The sequence below is a fragment of the Balaenoptera acutorostrata genome, chromosome 21 (assembly GCF_949987535.1).
Source record: "Balaenoptera acutorostrata chromosome 21, mBalAcu1.1, whole genome shotgun sequence".
Taxonomy (NCBI): Eukaryota; Metazoa; Chordata; class Mammalia; order Artiodactyla; family Balaenopteridae; genus Balaenoptera; species Balaenoptera acutorostrata.
The window spans coordinates 4,263,324-4,286,084 of NC_080084.1; the positions used below are offsets into that span (position 1 = coordinate 4,263,324).

Consider the following 22,761-nt stretch of genomic DNA (forward strand, 5'->3'; position numbering starts at 1 on the left):
AGGACCCCCTCTTGCTGCTGTCCTCACATGGCTGAGAGCAGACAGAGGGCTAGCTTTCCTTCGTATTCTTAAAAGGACACTAATCCCATCATGGGGGCTCCACCCTCATGACCTAGTACCTCTCAAAGGCCCCACCTCCAAATACCATCTCATTAGGGCTTCAACTTAAGAATCTTATGGGGGCACAAACATTCATTCCCTAGCAGGACCTGTCCTGTTCCCTGCCCAAGATACTTATTTATAACGGAAGGGTTGCTGATGCCCCACTGGAGCATTATAATCAGGGACTTGGCATTTAACCTTAGACAGCAAAGCACGGCAGTGATGAACGACATCTTCTAAAGGAGGAAGGATGCTACCAGGGAAGCACTGAGGCTGGGGCTTGTCTGAGGTCCCTTCCAGCTCTGCATCCTCCACTGTTCTGACTGTATGTAAATCGCCCAGGAACTGGCCCCAGTCACCCCGCTGGAGCAGGGTCCCTAGTAGAACCTGGGGTCCTGCCCAGCAGCCGTGCACCAACCAGCCTCGTGAGAGCCAGTTGCTGGCACTCCCTCCCGCTCCTCACTTGTAACCTAAAGACACGTTGGCAGCTTGCAGTCAGACGCGGCGGGGGGATGGTCCTCCGCTGGCATCCGTGGGGGCTGCTTTTGTGCAAGTCTTTTATGTAGGATGCGTCGTATTTGCAGTTTCAGTTCAGCGTGGAAATTAGTATCAGGGTTTCCCCAGCCACATGCCTGGGTTCAAATGCAGTTCTTTCACTTCCAGCCCATATGATCTTAAACCTGACACTCATCTCCACCTGTTTCCTCATTCAGGTTCATGAATGCAGTCACATTTATATCATACAACCGACCGTGGAATTAGGACACGTCATGCACGTAGCAGGTATTCACATCCATTTGTTATTATCTGATACTAATTTTGCATTCACAACTGTGTCTGCTGTACTTCCCAGCGCGCCCCGCACCTTTTGGGTATAATCAGACCATGGGTCACACAGTAGAGATCGTGAACCCATCATGCGTGCACCACTGTCATTTATTTCTGTCATTCTGAAAACAATTTCAGTCTATCCACAGAAGTGTTAGTAGGAGTGTAAAATATAATGAATAGTTCCTCCCTTAAATTCTGTGCTCAGTGATTTGGAGTTGGTGACCCCCTAGGCAGTTGAGAGGCATTAGAGGTTTTTGAAGTAAAAAGCATAGCCAGGCACCTTATATACAGAACGCCAACCTTCTAAGGCAGCTAATGTCATTACTTCCATTTTCCAGGTGCAGAAAACCAAGGTTCAGAAATGGTCAGGAGCTTGCCCAGAGGCCTGGCCAGAAATTGGCATCATTTTGCCTCCCAGGACCAGCTCCAGAGGGCTTGATGGTCTCGGGGCAGGGGCAGGAGCTTTGGCCCGGGTGGAGTCCAGCACCTGTCCTCTTGTGTCTCGGGTTCCCACTGCCCCTCCAGCTCTGGGTCATCACCGGCGGGTTGGAGGCCTCAGAAGCCAGCTCTCCAAGCAGGATCCCAAGGTGTTAGATGTAAAGTCTACCTTAGGTTGGAGGGGAGGGCAGGTGGGAATTCTTGCTTTTTGGAAAGGATCTGACATTGTTTCTGAGGATTGCTGATCAGAGAGAATGCCCTTGAGTGGGCCCTTGGAAGGGTGGGTGTGTTTTACTCCCAACACCCATCAAATAGCTGGTAGCTTTGTGTGGTCCCTATTCTGATGAGCTTTGTATCTGAATTCAAAGCTGTTTCTCTTGGCAGGACTCAGGGCTTTGCTGTTGATGCTGCCAAAAACTATGGGGCCTGTGCCAGTTGGTTGGGGGATTTGGGTGGTGTTTTTTTTCAACACAGAGAGAAAATGTTCTCTTCAGTCAGCAGAGGTGCCCTTCAAACATCTCTGCATCACTGATCCTCTGACATACCCTCTGGAGTAGCCAGCCCAGTGCGCCTCGGCTGTGTCTGCCTTGTCCACTCTTCCAAGGGGCAGGGGTGGGGAGACGAAGTGACACTGTGCTGCCTCAGGCTCTCTTGGCCTCCATCATCACGCAGAGGTTCAGAGAGGGCCAGGCCACCTTCATGGCCTCTGCCCAAGACTCACCTGGTGGCTGGCTGTGCAGATGGCCTGCCTTCTACACACAGGCAGTACCCGGGGTGGCGGGTGGGGACGCTGGGTGAACTGTACTTATTCTTCATCTACTTGAGGGTCAGACATGTTAGCTTGAATCAAGGTGAGTACAGCACCACTGGCAACTCCCTACCTCAGTCATCAATCCCCTAGCTTGTAACCCCATCACGAAAACCACCTCCAACTCCAGGGTTTACAAATCTACAACAATTAACATCACCTCTTTGGCTGGGATGTCAAACCTCATTTGAAAAGGGTAAGAAAAATAAATGGAAATTAAAGACAGACCCCACAAAACATGTCTTGATAAATTTAAGAGGATTGAGATCATATCGAAGATCTTTTCTGACCACAAAAGTATGAAACTAGAAATTAATTACATGAAGAAAACTGGAAAATCACAAATATGTGGAGATTAAGCAACATGCTACTGAATAACCAATGGGCCAAAGGAGAAATTTTAAAAATACCTTGAGACAAAAAGAGAGACGTAATATACTAAAATCTATGGGATGCAGCAAAGGCAGTTCAAAGAAGGCAGTTCAAAGCGATAAATGTCCACCTCAAGAAACAAGAAAAGCCTCAAATAAAAAACCTAACTTTACACCTCAAGGGACTAGAAAAAGAATGAAGTTTAAGGTTAGTAGAAGGAAGGAAATGACAAAGATCAGAATGGAAACAAATGAAATTGAGACAAAAAAGATAATAGAAAAGATCAATCACATTAAGAGCTGGTTTATGGAAAAGATAAACAAAATAGACCAAGCAGTAGCTAGCCTCACCAGGAAAAAGAGAGGACTCAGATAAAATCAGAAATGAAAGAGAAATTACAACTAATACATCAAAAATACAAAGGATCACAAGAGACTACTGTGAACAATTATGTGCCAACAAACTGCACAACCTAGAAGAAATGGATAAATTCCTAAAACATATAACCTACCAAAACTGATTCATGATGAAATACAACATTTGAACAGAATGATTAACGAAGAGATTGAATCAGTAATCAAAAACCTCCCAACAAACAAAAGTCCGGGACCAGATGGATTCACTGGTGAATTCTACCAAACATTCAAAGAAGAATGAATACCAATCCTTCTCAAACTCGTTCAAAATATAGAAAAGAGGGGAGCTCTTCCAAACACATTTTACAAGGCCAGCATTACCCTGATACCAGAACGGGACAAAGATGCCACAAAAAAAAAAAAAAAAAGAAAGAAAAGAAAATTACAGGCCAATATGCCTGATGAACATAGATGCAAAAATCCTCAACAAAATATTAGTAAATTGAAATCAGCGTTACATTAAAAGGATCATACAACTGTGACCAAATGGAATTTATTCCAGGGACGCAGGGATGGTTCAATACCTGCAAATCATTCAAAGTGATACACCATATTAACAAAATGAAGGATAAAAATCATATAATCATTTCAATAGATGCAGAAAAAACATTTGACAAAATTCAACATCCGTTTATGATAAAAACTATCAGCAAAGTGGATATAGAGGGAATGTACCTCAACATAATAAAGGCTATCTATGACAAGCCCACAGTTAATATCATACTCAATGATGAAAAGCTGAAAGCATTTCCACTAAGATTAGGAAAAAGACAAGGATGCCCACTTTTGCCACTTTTATACAGCATAGTATTGGAATTCTTAAAGCAGTAAGGCAAGGAAAAGAAACAAAAGGCACCCAGATTGGAAAGGAAGAAGTAAAACTGTCCTTATTTTCAGATGACATGGTACTATATATAAACCCTGGATATTCCACCAAAAAAACTGTTAGAACTAATGAATGAATTTCGTAAAGTTGCAGGATATGAAATTAACATAGAGAAATCAGTTGCATTTTATACACTAATAACAAACTATCAGAGAATTTAAGAAAACAATCCCATTTACAATTGCATCCAAAAGAGTAAAACACTTAGGAATAAATTTAACCATGGAGGTGAAACACCTGTATATTGAAAACTATAAGACATTAATGAAAGAAATTGAAGAAGACATAAATAAATGGAAATATATTCTGTGTTCATGGATTGAAGAAGTACTGTTGTTAAAATGTCCATACTACCCAAAGCAATCTACAGATTCAATTCAATCACTAGCAAAATCCCAGTGGTAATTTTCAAAGAAATAGAACAAACAATCCAAACATTTTTATAGACCCATAAAAGACCCCAAATAGCCAAAGCAATCTGGAAAAAGAGGAACAAAGCTGGAGGCTTCATACTCCCTGATTTCAAACTGTATTACAAAGCTAAAATAGTATGGTATTGGCATAAAAACAGAAACGTAGATCAATGGAACAGAATAGAAAGCCCAGAAATAAACCTATGCATATATGGTCAATTGATTTACAACAACAGAATCATGAATATACAATGGGGAAAGAATAGACTCTTTAATAAATGAAGTTGCGAAAATTGGACAGCCATGTGCAAAAGAATTAAACTGGATTGCTCTCCAGCACTGTACACAAAAATTAACTCAAAATGGATAAAAGACTTGAACTTAAGGCCTGAAACCATAAAACTCCTACAAGAAAACACAGGTTGTAAGCTTCTTGACATTGGTCTTGGCAATGATTTTTTAATTGTGACAGCAAAATCAAAAGCAACAAAAGCAAAAAGGAACAAGTGGGAGTACATCCAACTAAAAAGCTTTTGCACAGCAAAGAAAACCATAAACAAAATGAAAAAGCAGCCTACTGAATGGGAGGAAGTAATTGCAAGTCATATATTCTGATAAGGGGCTAATACCAAAATATGTAAAGAATTCCTACAAGTCAATAACAAAAACAAAACAATCTGATTTTTAAATAGGTGGTAGGTCCGAATAGGTATTTTTCCAAAGAAGGTTTACAAATGGCCAACAGGCATATGAAAAAATGCTTAACATCATTAATTATCAGGGAAATGCAAATCAAAGCCACAATGAGATACCACCTGTTAGAATGGCTTTTATAAAAAAGTGTAGAAATAGTAAGTGTTGGCAAGGATGTGGAGAAAAGGGAATCCTTGTGCACTGTTGGTGGGAATGTAAATTGGTGGAAAACAGTACAGAGGTTCCTCAAAAAATAAAAAATAGAACTACTATATGATCCAGTAGTTCTACTTCTGCGTATTTATCTGAAGAAAATGAAAACACAAAATTGAAAAGATATATGTACCCACACATTCATCACAGCATTATTTGCAATAGCTAAGATAAGGAAACAACCTAAGTGTCCACTGATGGATAAAGAAGATGTGGTAAATACACATAGTGGAACATTATTCAGCCATGAAAAAGAATGAAACCTTGCCATTTGCAACATGAATGGACCTTGAGGGCATTAAGCTAAGTGAAATAAGTCAGAGAAAGACAAATACCATCTGATCTCACTTATATGTGGAATCTGAAAAAAGAAACCAAACAACAACCCAAGCTCATAGATATGAAGAAAAGATTGGTGGTTGCATGTGGCGGGGGGTGGAGGGGAGGAGAAATGGATGAACTGTTTTAGTTTTTTTGGGGGGATGGGTATAAAAAAATTAAACAAAACAAGCGTTAGAGCCTGCATGTGCCTGTACTTTCCCCCAGTCAGGACAAACAGAATAGATAAAAGAGAAAAAAGCTCACACCCACAGTGTGTGGGCTGCCAGGAACGTAGGGAGTGGCCTGGTTAAGAAGCCTCTCCAGAGCCCTGGCACACCACCAAGAGCACCTTCCAAAGGTGGGGCGCTCGCTGTGTTGTGGGGTGTTGAGGCCCAGCGCGACGGATGGTTACCAGGTCTGGACTCAGGTGGTGGGAAGACTCATGAAGGAACATCCTTTCAGTGGAAGAAAAGTAAAAGCTGATTTAGACTGACAAGGGTGTTGGGCCTTGCCCCCTCCCTGGCCATCTGGCTTAGCACCAGCGCTGCCTGACCTCTTCGCAGACAAGGCAGAGTTAACTCCCAAGCGATCTGGGTTTGTAATAAGTCTTCTGGTCAAAAAGAGAGGCAAATACTTGCGGATTCGTGACCAGGAATGCCAAGGCAGCTGAATCTGTTATATCTCAATGGCAGTTGATATCTCAATGGCCAGCTTTGGGGTGAAGACTGATGACTGCTAACTTGGGTGATGTCAAAATCAGACGTTAGAGAACGCCCTTTCCGTACCATTTCCAATCCAAACTAAGTGAGCCATTTCTCTGCAAGTCGACTGGCTGATATATTGTGTGATTCCTCATGAGGTCCCTTACTCTATAAAAGTTTCCCTTGCCCCCTAAATTCATCCCAGAAACTCTAGCAAAGGGGCCATTAGGATACACAGCCCACTGGTTATACGAGCTGAGCTGATAAAGGGGGAGATGGATCCTGGGCTCAGGACTCACAGGAATAACTGCTATTTGTGGAGAACTTTGTATGTTCCAGGCACTTCACATATTTCTTTTCTAAACCTCAGAACCCAAAGGATGACTTTAGAACTCCTGTTTCAGAGATGAAGCTGAAGCTCATACAGCTTAGCTTTTTTTTTCTTTTCTTTTAAGATTCCACACAGCTGGTTAATGAAGTAGCCAGGATCCAAACCCAAACTGCTGGGCTTTCCCTCTACTATACCAAGCTACCTCATTACCAAATAATGCGTTTTTACCACACAATAAAAAGAGGAATCTTTTTTTTATCTTTTAAGCCTCCTGGTGGCTTTCAGTCTGGGGCAGTAGTATGACGTCTAAAGATCCCTGAACAGGAAGGCAAAGAGGCAGAACCAGTACTTCTGGAAACAGAAGTACTAACGTCCACACTGCAGGCTGTACGAGCAGAATTAACACTGCAGAGAATGTAACCTGTGAGTGGAAAAGAAAGAGTGAACAGTTCTCCTAAAATACAAGGAAGAGGATGGAGAGAGGAAAACAATAAGGAGATTACAACAATGGAAGGCAAAGGAGGAAAATCTAAGTAAGATGTATCGTGATAAATGGAATATTTCCTGCCATATCAGTAAACAAAGGATGCCACAGTCACCAATGATTGCAGCCCTGCAACGAGAGCCAGTGAGCCCGGAGGAAACTCAGGGCTGAAAAGAATACCTGCCATCCAGCAGCCAACAGACTGCAGCCACTCCCTACAGAGAGCCCCGAGGAAACTCAGGATGTGAAAACAGAGGATACTGGCCCCAGATAGTTCAAGTGCATATCAAAGGAATGATTTCAGTGAGCCCAGACTCTTGCATCTTCCCATACATAGAAAAGCGCTAAATTCTTTAACTTGAGGTATCTGGTTTTCTTTAATTAACAATAATCCTTTGACGTTCCCGACTACTTGCCCTTCGTTGCAAAACTCCTATATGTTCTGGCTCCCCCCTCGCCTCCTTGGAGCAGTTTCTCAGAGTTATCTGAAAAGCCACGTCCTGGGCTGCAGTCCTTATTTTGCCCCAAATAAAACTTAACTCGCAACTCTCACATTGTGTATTTTTTTTAAGTCAAAAATAGTTACTCCGGAGGACGGGAACACATAATTCAAATTGAAGTATTATTTAAAGATATAAATGTAGGAAACATGTTCTAAAACAGAAACCTGTGCAATGCAGTCTGGAACATTCTTGACAAAATGAAAGCAAAGAGGCCCCATGAAAACACATCCAAGCATCCCCTACAAATCACTTCTGTGTCTTCTCTGTGCACCGAATGCAGGAGTCCCAGGGTATATATATGTGAGGACATAACCAATGTTTGGATGCGTGTGCGTGAAGAAAGCTGCCCCTGCAGAGGTGGCAACTGCAAAGACGTAGACCATAATTTTAAAAAATTAATTAATTGATTTATTATTGGCTGCGCTGGTCTAGTTGCGGTGAGCGGGGGCTACTCTTCATTGCGGTGCATGGGCTTCTCATTGCGGGGTCTTCTCTTGTTGTGGAGCATGGGCTCTAGGCGTGCAGGCTTCAGTAGTTGTGGCTCATGGGCTCTAGAGTGCAGGCTCACTAGTTGTGACACATGGGCTTAGTTGCTCCGCCGCATGTGGGATCTTCCCAGACCAGGACTCGAACCCGTGTCCCCTGCATTGGCAGGTGGATTCTTAACCACTGCGCCACCAGGGAAGTCCTGACCTTAATTTTTTTAACCTAAAAACAGACCTCATGCCACATTAGCCATGACCTTACGCTAAAAGGATGGTCAATTCCAAAGCATTAGCTCAGAGAGGCAATTTCTGGTGCAAATGCCCCTGAGATATCTCAAGAGATCTGCCCGTGCCCCGGGTTCACTTTTTCTCTGGCTGTGCCTGTGTCTTCCTCTTCTTGGTGTGAGGTTTGAGCCAACTGACGCCTCTGCTTGTCGCTCAGCCTGCTGGTGACGCCAGAGTACAGAGTGGCTCTCTGGTGCACCCTCCTGTGCCGTGGTGGGGGTTTGGTGGGGGTGTGAGGTCCTGGCGGTGGGGAGGGCAGCGGAGGGTCCGGGGCGACTGTAGGAGACCTGCAATCTCCCTGGGGGAGAGAAGAGTCACCGCGGTCAGGGAGCGGTACTCAGCACAGCCCCACGGAGGTGGGCAGGTTGCAGCGCCCGGGGCTGGGGGGCATCCCAGACCAGGAAAGCTCGGCAGGCAGGTCTGGGTGCTGGCCTTATCGAGGCCACAGGAGGGCGAGACCAGGCCAGAGGCTGGACGTCCTCGCCTTCAGCATTAACCAGGCTCAGACCCTGGGACACTGAGTCTAATTGCAGAGCTGGGATGAGAATTCAGGCCTCCCCAACCCCATTTAGCGGTAAGCAGTTTCTGAGTTATGTAAACCACTCTCCCTCGGAATGTCAAGTGCTACTCTTGGCCATCATATCAGCAAACACTGGACAGTTTCCTCCTCTGAATATCAATAGCCCACAGGGTAAAACAGTAGAGAACTCAAGTCTGCCCCTCCTGGTAATATTAGGTTAATTCAGTCTGGTCACCTGTTTTCTAAGTCTTCCTCCAATAGGGTGTCACTCTGTAGTTATATCCAGATATGACTGTACTTATTTCCTCCAAAATAACTGTAGGCAGAGGGTGATGCTAGAATCTTATCTGTCTTCATAATTACTAGTGGCTATAGGGTATTTTTCTATTTATTCCAGAACCTTAAGATTTCAGAGATGGATGAAAATAATAATTACCTGGTTATCCCACCTTGTTTTGCTAGAAGTGAAAAACTGAAGTTCAGAGAGGTAGAGGGACCTGTCCAAGGACACACAGCTAATGGTGGGAAGAGATGGGAACAAAAGTTTCTTTTCTTTTCTTTTTAAAATTTTTATTTATTTTTGGCTGCGTTGGGTCTTCGTTGCTGCATGTGGGCTTTCTCTAGTCGCAGCGAGCGGGGGCTACTCTTCGTTGCGGTGCGTGGGCTTCTCATTGCAGTGGCTTCTCTTGTTGCGGAGCACAGGCTGTAGGCCCACGGGCTTCAGTAGTTGTGGCACGTGGGCTCAGTAGTTGTGGCTCACAGGCTCTGGAGCGCAGGCTCAGTAGTTGTGGCGCACGGGCTTAGTTGCTCCGTGGCATGTGGGATCTTCCCGGACCAGGGCTCAAACCCGTGTCCCCTGCATTGGCAGGTGGACTCTTTACCACTGTGCCACCAGGGAAGCCTGGTAACAGAAGTTTCTGACTTCCAGCCCTGTGTATGTCTGCAATTTCATAATGTCATGACTGCCGAACTACTGTTAGAAATGAAAGCTAAGAGACAGGTTCTCTTAGACAACTGACCATTGTCTCTCAGACAACAGAAACCACACAGAACATTTCAAGAAACACCTAACAATGATCAGTTTAAAAACTTTCTCATTAAAGCACACATACACCCATGGACACTCACACATATACGTGCACCCCACCCTCTTCTCTGGCTACATTTTACACTCTCCAGGTGTGTTTTGCACAGCCAACAACTTCACGAACAGACTGCCACAACCCTATGCGTCCTTTAAATGAATACCGCCACAGGAGTCAAGCCTGGAGTACCAGCAAACCCCATCCTCCCGCGTGATCCTGGTGGCCGCCCAGAGGCCGTCGCCCTGCTGGGCTGGCCCGGGAGCTACTGCATGAGACGCCTGACTGAGCAAATCTGCGTCCAGAGCCGAAGAGCCGGGGGGAGTTATCTCCCGCCTTCCCTTCCTCAGGAGGCAGGCGGGCTGTACAGCCACCAAAGGTACGCAATGCACATCAGGGTCTGCAATTACATAAACTTCTGTATTAGTTTCCTAGGGCTGCCGTAACAAATTACCATAAACTCGGTGGCTTAAGACAAAAGACATTTATTCTGTTAGTTCTGGAGGCAAGGAGTCTGGAATCGAGGTGTCCGCAGGGCCATGCTCCCCTCCAGGGCTCTGGGAAGTCTGCTCCACGCTGCCCCCCCGGCCCCCGGCGTCCCCTGGCTTGCGGTTTGGCACTCGGGGCCCTGCCTCTGTTGTCCCCTGGCTGCAATTCCCTCTGCGTGCGCACCTCAACTTCCCAACCCCTCTCTCCTTATAAGAACACCGTTGGCTTTGGGGCCTGCCCTAATCTGGTCTGACCTCGTCTTAATGTGATCACATCCACAAAGACCCTGTTTCCAAATAAGGCCACGTTCACAGGTGCAGGGGGTTAGGACTTCAATGCCTCTTTGGGGGACTCGACCCCCAACACCTGGTGTCCAGAAAGCTCACGCTTCTGCCCTTGTCTATCCAAGGCACGCATGTGGCTTCACCCTCCTCGGCGAGGTCCTGGGCGGAGCCCTGACCGGCTCCCCAGAGCCAGGGAACCCCTCACACAGCGCCCCTCACCCCCTGCCGTATTTCTGTACATGTGAAGGCTCTCGTCCTACACCTTCAAACTCCTCACTCAGTTCACAACACCCGCAACTTGTGTTCCCTGTGTGTCTCACACCCTGGCCCACACACGCACCGCAAGTGAGGTGTGCGGGGCCGTGGGCTCAGCCACCAGCGCAGGCTCTTTGGCCAGCCCGTGATGCCGCCGAGGAACTTCATAGGAGCAGGACCCCGAGACCTTCCGAGATGAGGCAGAGAGGGAGTGCCGAGGCCATGCAGGACTTCTGGTTTTGAGGTGCCCCTTAACTCCTAAAAGGTTCCAACTTCTTCTTCGTTTATTCCATACATCACTAGGGTTGTAGCCTTCATGTCGGGAGCTGCAGAAATGGGGGTTCTTCTCCCTTTACTGCTGGGGTGCGTACAATGCAGAGGTGATTCCCTCTTAGCGTTAACTAAACTCCAGCATTTGTGCAGAAGAGAGGTCGCCATGGGACCCCCAAGGGTCCTTTCACTTGATCGGGATCGGCTCGCTGCAGGGTGACGTGGCTTTATACACAAGTGTCCGTCTCCGCGGTGTCTGTCTGTCCAGAGGACGGCCCAGCTGGCGGCTGCAGGGTGACACGATGAGGCTGTCACTCAAACAGCTCCTGGTAGTCGGGCGGCTGTTCCTGCTGACCGCAGGGGTACAGAAGGAGCTCCTTCCCCAGGGAGGTGATGGGCTCCTCCTGTGAAGCAGAGGGTACAGGTCAGGCTGTGCCCAGTGACAGCAGCACAGGTACTAGGTGGCTCCTGAGTCTTATTTATGAGACAGTTCAATAAGCCATGCCCTCCCCACCTCGCCAGAGCACATAACTTCTGGTCTCCCCTCGGTGTACACAAAGCTTTCTTGGCTTAGGCAGCCTTGAAAGAGATTTTTCTTGCCCGCAAACTGCCACGTGGTCTCCCTCCCTCCTGGGCTTGGGCTCTAACTTAAGAGTGTTCTCATGATGGAAAAGAATATATTAAAAAAAAAGAATGTATATATATGTATAACTGAGTCACTTTGCAGTACAGCAGTAATTAACACCACATTGTAAATCAACTATACTTAAAAAAAAAAAAAGGAGTGTTGTCAGATGTGATCAGAGGGCACAGATTTTGTCGCATCTCCTGCATGCTCTGCCCCAGTGCATTCTCCCTGAGCATCTGAGGAGGAACTAGGTTCAGTGATAAAGGAAATGCCATTGACAATCCTGATAATCAGGAGGGGTCATCACAGGCTAATCCCCCACTGCTTGTGTCAGTCATTTTTCTTGGAATTGCCTTTCACTGTCAGAGCTGCTGCAGGACCCCTATCACAGAGCCAATGAAGTCTGCGTATCGCTTCACCTTGTGGTACTCCACCAGCTCAGCCAGGCTGGCATGCTGCAGCTGGTCCGCACCCAGGAAGCTGTACGAGTCCGTGGAGGCGTCTATGAGGAAGTGTTTGCAGCCGTCCTTGGAAAGGTAGGACAGGACGTAGCCCTTGATCCTCTCGCTGACCCGGATCAGAAAGCTGCCTGGCACGCACGTGCTCAGAAGCTCATTCGCTCTCTGTAGTGTGAGAATTCCTGTGGGAAAGAAGAGGTGTTTCAGCCAAATCATTTCCAAAACTCCCCTCTGCTAAATGCAGCCGCGTGGATAAAGCTAATAAAAATCTGAGCAGGTTTAAGTCCAGTTTGGACTTCTTAGGAATATGGTATAGTATCATTCATCGTCTGGTATTTGGTAACTGGGCCGGGGTAGGTTACATAAGCAAATGGATAGCATAAACGAGAGCTGAAACGTTTACCCCTCAGAACACATTTCCACTCGCACACCCACTGACAACAGCACAGGCGTCAGGTGGCTTCTGAGTGTGGTCGGACCCTTGACGGTCGTCCTGGGAGGGTGAGCTCTCCCCAGTTGACTGACGGGGACTCTGTGGCCTGGGAATGATCCTGCTTGATCTGGAACGGTAGTTCTCACCCAGGACGATGTCTGGAAATGTCTGAGACACTTTGGCTGTCCTGGGTGGGGGGCTACTTTCCCCCAGTGCGTCGAGGCTGGGATGATGCTAGACGCCCCACCGCGAACAGAAGAGCCTCGCTACGGAGAGTGATCCAGCCCCAAGTGCCGCCAGCGCCGGAGGTGGGCACCCCGGTCGGGTGTCAGCGAGTTGGTGACACAACCAGGACGGGCCCAGGCCTACCCAGTGCCCCTGCTGTGGCCACTCCTAAATGATGCTTCCCTTACAGGAATGAAGGTAGATGTATAGGGACGTGCACGCACATGTGTATATATGTGCTTATCTATTAACATTTGTGTCTTCACATACAGTCAACAGAATGAAACCCTTCATATATACACACATGAGTTTTATACACCTATGTATACATGTGTATAGTTTGGATGCCTCATGAATTCACACTGATTCAGACCGGCCTTTTCCCCAATGAGTCCACACGCATGAGGTCTGACTCGTATTCCCGGTTCCCCTTCTCGTGCCTAGTGTAATTCTTCAGATGAACCAGCAACGTGATGAGACACCCAGAAAGGGCACAGACACGCCTTGGCAGGGTGGTGGGGGCGGTGAGCGACGCTGACCTCTGACCTCTGACCTGGGGAGCAGCGTTCTCTGCGCCCTCTCCCACGTCAGCAGATGGGACCCCCCGCCTTCTCCCATGCTGATCCTCAGTATCGTTATCAGGAAAACCCGGAAAACCTCCTGGTGAAAAGGCAATGGATTATCACAGCCCTGTAGTCCAACATGACTAAAGGTGGTAAAGTTAACTGAGAATTAAACCTAATTATCCAGGGTGAAGCCTAAAATAAAACTGCTTCTATGTTCTCTTTTGTAAGCAGACCTTTAATAAAGGGAGGATTGGAAATCCGCTGGTCTCCCCCCGCCGAGACCAGCCGACCGGCCCGCCTCCTGCCCCGTCCCCCCTGCAGGGCCCGCACCTGACGTCCCGGTGCGTGAGGCTCGGCCCCAGGGCGACGCCAGGATGGGGGTGGGAGTCGGGGCGCTGGACAAGAAATGAGCCTGCCGCCTCCCCTCTGGCCCCAGCTCTGCTGTGCCCCTGCCCCACGCGGCACCTTGTCCGTCCTCTCCAGTCACCTTCCTGCCCTTCCCCGGCGAGGAGCCCCCTGGGTCAGCTGCTGGGTGTCCGCGTCAGGTGCCCAAGTGATGCCTAGGTGAGCTCCCCCAGCTACGACTGCTTCCGTCTGCCTGTTTACCTTCTGCACACATCCGGTCCCACGGAGGGCGACCGGAGGCTGAACCAAGGCCACAGGTGACCAGCCTGCCCGGGGCCTGCAGGGGACCAAGGTTTGAAGACTCTGGGTCTGTCTCTGAATCCAGGGGTATTTTTCACTGACTTCAGAATTGAGCTGAGGGGCTCATTCTGAAAAGATTTCTCTCCCCTCCCCGACTTACTGACAGGCTGACTCTGAGATTCCAGATGACTTCAACAGATGGGACAGATGTTATAATGTATAATGTCTGGATTTCATCAAGATGGATTTGGATTCCTAAAATGAAAGCTATTCTGGAAAATTATAACCAGAAAAAGGCAAATTCCTCCTAAAATCAGGTCATATAGTAGCTGTAAATCAAACCATCCGAGAGCCTCCCAGTCTGTAACTATTCCTCATTACACACAAGTCCTGGTGCTGTCTCATCTCCAGAGACACCAGAACTCGGTCCTAATGGGGCCTCCTTCCACTCAGTGGTACCCACGGCAGGTGCAGAAGGCGAATGCTACGGGGACCAGGCTTTGTTCTTTTTGCTTTACAACAGGGTCACCATGCCTGAAGGGCACGCTCTCTTGGTGCATCTGTGATACAGGTCGATGGACAATTTCTCACGATTCCATCGAGGGCAGCGGGTGCCTTCAGGGAGGCCTGACTGAGGTCACTGCCAAGCGGGGAGCTTGGTCTGCCCGTAAAGGGAGCTCTTGAATGCAACGCCGAAGCCCAGCATCAGATATTAATCACCACGGACTCGTGCCCCGTGCACGACTCTAAGAAATTAATTCTAGAGCAGTGAGTGGTCTTCCTCCAGTCCCTGAGGCTGTGACACCTCCAGGCCACCTCCCTCGCACCAGCTCTCCTCACACAAGAACCAAACCTGTCTGAGAGCATAGAAGGATCTCCGCACTAGTGGACACGGATACATGAAAGCTTCCTTCTGCTTCACCAGTTTTTTGAAATGAACCAGCTCTTCACCCAGCGGTCTATTTTGAAGCTGAATCCAGGCCGGGTGGGGCAGAATGGCGGTGGCCCGGGGGACAGCAGAGGGCATTGCGCCAGGGGGAAGGGGCTAAGCTCCCGAGAGCCTGGACCCCCGGCTTGGAGGGGAGCAGAGAGAAAGGTCCCACTTGTCCCGGTCGTCTGCGTGATGCCCAGCGCCCTCAAGAACAGTCCTATTCAACAGAATTTTCTGTGACGATGGAAATGTTGTCTGTGCCGGTCATGTGTGGCTACTGAGCACCTGACATGCGACTGAGGGACTCAATTTTTAATTTTAATTAATTTTGATGTAAAGAGCCAGGCATGGCTAGTGGCTTCATATCAGAGAGCACAGCCCTAAACCCCTGTGAGTGCAGGTTTAGCGCTCCAGGCCAGGCCCAGGAAAACTGTTTTTGCACAGGAGACGGTAAACGGACCCCAGGAGACCTGAAACAACTCAGAACCCCCCGCAGGACCCTCACTGGAAAGCCAAGTGACAGCGACTCCCCTACAGAAGGAGGGCAGGTAAATGGGATGCCCTTTGCCGGCCCTTCCTCCGTATTCTCCAAGATTCAGCCCAACAGCATGAAGCGTTCTCATCTCTCCCTGAGCAATTTAAGGCTCAGGGTCCTGCAGGCCCGGTGAGCACCTGGCCCCATCCCCGCTGAGCACTCACTCAGCCTCTCCAAGGGCTCACCTGGCCCGACCTCCACCTGGGCAGGCGCCGTCCACAGCTCTGAGGGGACCACGGCACATTCTGCTCTGTCTCTCCCTGCCCCACCTCCTCGTGGGCAACGAGAGGGCAGCTCCCAACTCCTTATTTATTTTCACAGCCTCAGCACCTGCCACTCAGGATGCCCAGAAAAGGTCTAACGAATAATTTTGTCTTACTTCTTTCTCTAGGACACTTCTAGCAACCACTGCCTCTGGTCTGAGAACTGTTACCAAGGGGACAAGGGGGTGCACTCAGGTTTCTCCAAGGCACCGCTAGGTCTAACTCTGCTGATACACGTACATCTGTGTGACCTGCTTCCAGTGTCTGGAAAAGCTGTGTTTAATAACCAGACGAAAGATAACCCAACAACAACAGCACTGAGGGTTCTTTGTGTCTGCCTGGCACTCCTCCAGGTGTGCATTCCCTCATTCAATCCTCACGGTGGCCTGAGGAAGAGGCACTGTCACTGCCCTTCAAGGACAAAGGGGAAGGCCCGTGTTGCAGAGTTCCTGACATGTGTAAGGTCTCTCGGGTGGGCCCGGAGTGCTGGCTGGACCAGGTGCCTGACCCAAGGCCAGGATCACACACACCCATCCGGAACACCTGTCCCTGGCGGGCACGTCGGTTCTTTCAGGCAGAACCCTGCAGACTGCGAGTGTACACGTTATCCCCGGGGAGTCTTAAACTTGGGAGAGAGCTCCTCCCTACTTTACATTCTCTGACCCTGCAGTATGTAAAGGAAGCACGTTCAGAGAGGCTCTGGGTCCTGCCCTGGTCCTCTGTGTAGAAGGAGACGCACCGTGATGCTGACATTCACCCTTGACGTCTCAGGCACCTTACGGATGAGGAAAAACGGTCAGAGCTCTTAAAGTATTATTCATAATGTTTCCTTAATAATGCAAAGGTTAAAATTACATCGTTTGTTCTCACTTCATCACCTTAATGGCTAACACTTACTCACCAGGCCTGAGAATGCGTCACACACAGTTCTAAGTACTTTATGTATTTTACCTTGTTCAGACCTGCCCTGGGAGGCAGGTAACGTCGTTATCTGCATCAGACTGATGAGAGTCAAGTGCAGCAGTCATGCGACTTGCTGAGGCCACACAGCCGGTTGGTGGGGGACCGGGAGCTGAGCGCAGGCGGCCAGGCCCCAGAGATGCGCTTGTCGCCAGTGCACGTGCCCGCTTCCCCGCACCGGCTCAAGAACCAGCGTCTAGCCTGCTCTGGCTGTGGCAGCAGAAGTCCAGGACACAAGGCACGTGACAACAAAGAAAGTCTGACAACAAAAGCATGGACTTAAAACTACTTCTCTAAAGAGTAGAATGCCCCTTTCCAGAAACGCATCCCAAGTAAACCCCCAAGCAGAGCCACTCCCCTTGGTGGGACCCGCCCACTGCCCTCTCTCTTGCCTCCGAGGTCCCTCCAAGACCACAGTGGAAACCGCAAGCCCAGAGCGGTGGGCGTCAGTGATGGGAAGTGCGAGGCCCCGAGCGCAGGCAGGCCCTGACCCCGGTGGCCCGCAGCATCTGCGTGAGGACCTAACTGCATCATTTGAAAAACTCAAGGAAGAGAGGGTTTGGGGTTAATGGACTGTTCTCCGCATTACTGGAATAACATACTAAGCCCTGGGTAATTTATGAGAAAAGCCAGGGTCTCCCAGAAAAAAAGCAATGCGTAGTATTCGCTGCAGAAAAGATAAGCTCTTCTCAAATCTGAATAAATACTGTAGCTTTCACCTCTTTATGTTTCATCTTCAGGTATTTCAGAAATCTGAACTAACACTATGCAGGCACATAGGAGAACCGCAGAGAGTAATTTGGACAAAGTGCTCCGATGCCTCGTTGTGGATGAAGCTTTGATGCTGAACGGAGGGGACTCCCAGGGCTCGTGGCTCAGGCCCTGCTGGTCCCTCCCAAGGTCAGGGTTTCCCCGTGCCCTCCCCTGCAGAGGCTGGAGATAGGTGGGCCCCAAGCCAGGCATTTACAACTGGCCTCCCGTTTACATTTCAGGGGGCAGGAAAAAGTGGGCTTCAGGCCAGACTAGTCTTCTGTTTGCATTTCCTGAGACAGGAGATAGATGGGTTCTAGGTTAGACAGTTAAAATCAGCCTCCTGTTTGCTCTCCGAAATGGAAGCGACAACAGAAACAGTGTAAATAGCCAGACTTTGTCTCCTGTGGATGCCTGAAGATAACAGTCTTGGCAGGAACAGAGAGGGGCTAAACTTTGTTTGGGTAAAGGATCAAGAGGTCACATATTTCCCACCCTTGGGGCAAGGGAGACGCTGCACATGTGCAGAAAGCCTCCTTGGGGGTCAAAAAGGAGGGGGCACCACCCCATAATAGGTGATGCTAAGGCCATCCCATAGGCCTCTGGGCTGGAATCCATCTTGGAAAAAAGTTGCGCACACGTGTTAGGGAGGGTCCTAGGGCAGGGCAGGTGCGGAGAAAGAAACCAGATAATTGGCCAGAGGTAAACAGAGACCCGGAAGAACTGCCCTGTATAAGTGACTTCACTGCCTCTTTACTGCGTTCCTCCTTATTAGGGAGGACGCCCACACCCTTTCTCTCCGGGTGTGCATCTCTGCCTTGTTTCTGTCTTAACTGAACAAACTGTTTCCCTGTGTGCTCTCCCACTTGCTGTGCTGTGTCTCTAATAATAAACTTTGTACCTGTTTTTACAGTTTTTGCCTCTGTGAGAAATGCATTTTTCACCGCGGGCAAGAGCCAGGGGGTGTGGTGGCTAGGATTCCTGGTTTTCATCCGGGCTCCCCAGGTTCAATTCCTGGGCAGGGAACGAAGATCTCGCTTCACGCCACCACTCCCTGCGGCCTCTGCGAGATCACTGCCTCGCACAGGCACCGACGTCCTCCTGCTTCCGACCACAGCCTCTTCCACTCCATGAGGCAGCCGAATCATAGATGTAAGTGAGGCAGGGTGAATACATTTGGGTGACTTTGGAAAGTCACACAAATCAGTAATTTGTGCTTAAGACAGAAGCCTGAAAAATCCCTTTGTGAGAGATGGGTAGAATTTTGATGGCCCCCCAATTAAGAAATCTCTACTCCTCAGCAAAATAGCTGAAGGACAGATTATCACTTATGGATGCCAGTTTCCAGGTTAATTAAGGTGTTAGCCTGAAAGAGATCTAGGGAGGCTTCTGTGAGACTTTCTCAATGCAACCCATCCAGGTATATACACTCAGCCCTGGAGGACTGTGCTGATGGAGCCTGGATGGCACGCTGCAGGTATAATGGAGGAGAACAAACCTGACTCCATATTGGACCTATTCCTTTAGCTCTAACCTTTGTGCTCTGTGGCCTGTGCTTAGTCATGCCGGCTCTGCACCTTTGTAGAAAGGAGTGCTGCCTATAGCCTGAAATATACAGGGTAGCCCATTCTCAAGGCTCTGACCTTTAAAGGTATAACACTTTCCATTCACATAGAGATAAAAAGTTGCGGAACAGAGAATAACCTTTGTCTTGTTGTGACCTGACCTATGTGACCTACGTGGACAGCAGCAAGAACAAAGGATTCTGGCACCAAGAAGTTTGTAATAACGAAGCACACCACCTCCCCTTTTAGTGTAAAAGCAGCCTGAATTCTAGCTGGGGTAAGATGGTTCTTTGGGACACTAGTCCACCGTCTCCTCTGTCTGCTGGCTTCCTGAATAAAGTTACTCTTCTCTGCCCCAACACCTCATCTCTCAATGTATCGGCCTGTCATGCCCCAAGCAGTATGAGCTTGGACTCGGTAACACTGGGAAGACAAAGACACAGGATTCCTCCTGGACAATCATCTCTAGGGAACTTAAGTTCCAGAGAATAACTGCCTCCACAGAAATGGACAGGATTTACCCCCAATGGAGGATGAAAATTTGAAGGGTGTAGCTAATATGGAAGGAATCAAAATAGTTGCAGTATGAACTGTGTTGGTAGCCCATAGATGTTAAAAGGATTTGCTTTTTAAGTAGCTTAAAATGTAAAGTTTTTTAAAAATGTAAAGCATTTGGAGGGCAGGTTTGATCATATGCCACGACAGCAAAGACATCCACAAGAAATAAATCAGGTGGAAATATTTCATCAACAGTCTAAGCATTTCCATTTTTGGATAAGGAAGCATAAATTACATTTCAGAGGAATAATGATCAGCTATTGATGCATAAAGGAAGCATATGAATTATCTAACAACAACAGAAGTAATTAGAAATTTCCTAAATCAGAAATCTGTTTACACGTTTACTTCTATCTTTTTCCCACCTTCCCACTCCTACTTCCTGCTGGTTCCTAAGCTCCTGACACTGTTGAATATTTAACAGGAGTAAGAAAATGGACGGAATGAAGAAATGGGTCTCTGGGTTTCTGGATGGACCTTCAAACTTCAGTTTTATTTATTCCTTGGCCCTTTTCTCCAAGAAGTGGTACAATTAATTACATATCTACCCACGTTGGAGACTCACAGCAGGAGACAGAATGAGTGAAATGACTTTGCTCAGAGGGGCGTTAAGTTTGGCCAGGAAGGCTCCCCGACACTTATCACCAACTGCACAAACGGTCCAGACCAAAAGGCGCTGTAATAGGGTGGCCACACACAAGAATGAAATGGATAAAAACAAGGATCATATTCGAGGGTGAAGACAGTCCTGAACTGAACACAAGCATGCGAAGAGATAAGCAGTGAGGAACAGAGAAGAAAACAATCCCTCTTAAGGAAACAAAACCAAATAGACTTAACAACTACAGTACTCAGAAAATTATAAATCTAGAAAAGAGAAGACACTGCTTCAGTGACCCTAGGACCCACTGCCATCTCACCACATCTTACCTCCTAACCCCACGCTCAACCCTAACTGCTTGTTATGCTGAACTTTCCACACAGCTTTTTTCCCTGTTTGTGGGGTGGCTCTCTGTTTGTTCTTCCAAATTACTGTCGCCTTCTGGGGTGACCTCCTGGGCTCTAGGCTTTTAAAGGACAGGCCCTAAGTAAATACTTGAGGAAACAGCATAGGACGGTTTGGGCAGTAATTAGGATCTATTTTGTTGAAGTGCTGCATCTTCCTTGTATGTGAGGCCGCTACTCAAGACAATACTTTGTGGTGGGGTGAGGATGATGAGGAACAGAGAGGCAGGGAGGACAGGAGGGGCGAACTTCCAATAGGAAGCTGATCGGTTCTGGTGACAACAGAAACACTGCACCAGGCCCTAAGCACTTCACGCATGTCAGCTGACTTACATAAAAAACAATGCTGTGGTGTAGATATTACACCCATTTACAGAGGAGAAAACACAACTGAAACCCAGTGATCCATCTTGGAGTCTGGTACTAAGCCTGCACCATACTACCTTTCCGAGCTAGGAGCTAAGAAAACTCTGTGCTGCTTTGGGGCATTAAATTTTTTAAAATCAGTTTGAGATATCATTTACATACAATAAAATTCACCAATTTTAAGTGTGCCGTAGATCAATTCTGACAAACGCATACAGTTGGGTAACTACTACCACAATCATAATAAGATTGCACTTCTGTTACTCCAAACCCTGTGGCCTTGGAACATTTGTATGTCAAATAACTGCTTCTTGGAATCCCACCTGGGAGTGAGCAAAACAGTGTCCAGACAAAAGCGTGCTTTTCCCTTATTCTCAGAGGCAGGGATGGGGCAAGACATAGCTGAATGAGGTCTCTTTGACACTCCCATTTCACCACTGACTGTGAGACTGAGTGACCTCGTTCATTTATCAGAGAAGCAAATCTCTGTGGTATTACTGTTCACTGATTTAAACTTCACAGGTAATAAAAAGCACCACATGGGTGTTCTCACTTGTCCTAGTGCAGATACACTGCGGCTTTGAAGTCAAATAGATCTGGGTGTGAATGCTGCTTCTGCCACCACAGGTGGGGAAAGAACCTCCCATCTTAGTTCCTGGGTTCTTCTTCTATGGAGTGGGAATGAAAGTTACCTTCTTCAAGAGTGCAGTGCAATGCTTGGCCCATGTTAGCCCTCGAAATATTACAGCTCCAACGGAATACTCTGACAGTAGAATTAATAAGAGTTCAACAGTGTTACTGGACTCAAGATCAATATATAAAAACATAACTTCTTTACACCACCAACAACCAATGATATACTTTAAAAAATCTCTTTCAAAATAGAAACAAAAATTATAAGTACATAGAACTAAAGTCTGGTTTGCTTTTTTTAAAGTGCATGTCGTGTATGGGGAATTTATCTAATGATTTAAAAAGAAATATAAGGAGACATTTACCATGTTCACGGGTGGAAAGATATGATAATATAAAGATGGCAATTACCTCTCCAAATTAATCTACAAATTCAATGCAATTCCATTAAAAATCCCAACGAGAGTTTTAAAACTTGACATTACAAATCAGTGGAGAAAGGAAGGACTATTTAAGGAATGATGTTGGGGCAACTGGCCACTCGTATGAAAAAGGATAAATCAAGCCTCTATACCACATATCATATATAAAAATAAATTACAGGGTGGAGTCAAGATGGCGGTGTGGGAAGACGCAGACTTTGCGTCTCCCCACAACTAGGGCACCTGCCCTGATGCCCGAGGAGATGAGAGGAACCCCCAAGCGAACCGGTAGGACGTGGAGGGACTGAGAGGGCAGGAGAAATGGAGGCTGGACAGGACCGGCACCCCTGAGGGGTGGCTGAGAGGGGGCAGGGGTTTCCACACCTAGAGGGACCCTCGGGGGCTTGGATCGGCGGGGTGCGGGCCCAGCGTTTCCCCTGCCCAGTTGGCTGGAGAAGTCTGCCCGGCTCTCAGGCCAGGTCCTACACCCTCAGAGGTCCCCTCCGGGCTGGGTTGGTCCTGGGGACATAGGAGGGAGGCCGGGAGAGAACAGGAGAGGCAGGCGGGAGGGCCCTCCAGGACCAGAGGAGTGGGAGAGGATCACGGGGCGTTTGCTCTGCCCACTGGGGCCTGAGG

The 22,761-nt window shown here is 47.9% G+C and overlaps 1 protein-coding gene across 4 annotated transcripts in view; it reads right to left on the reverse strand.

Moving 5' to 3' along the window:
* Positions 1-11,493: 11,493 nt before the first annotated feature.
* Positions 11,494-22,761, reverse strand: part of SH2D4A (SH2 domain containing 4A) — a 71,953-nt gene continuing 60,685 nt past the window's right edge. For all 4 annotated transcript variants that reach the window (XM_057537087.1, XM_057537086.1, XM_057537089.1 and 1 more), the window contains 2 exons: positions 12,230-12,450; positions 11,494-11,586 (listed from right to left, as the gene is read on the reverse strand). In XM_057537087.1, coding sequence (XP_057393070.1) covers positions 11,494-11,586; positions 12,230-12,450 — 314 coding nt within the window. The remainder of the gene's footprint in view (positions 11,587-12,229; positions 12,451-22,761) is intronic.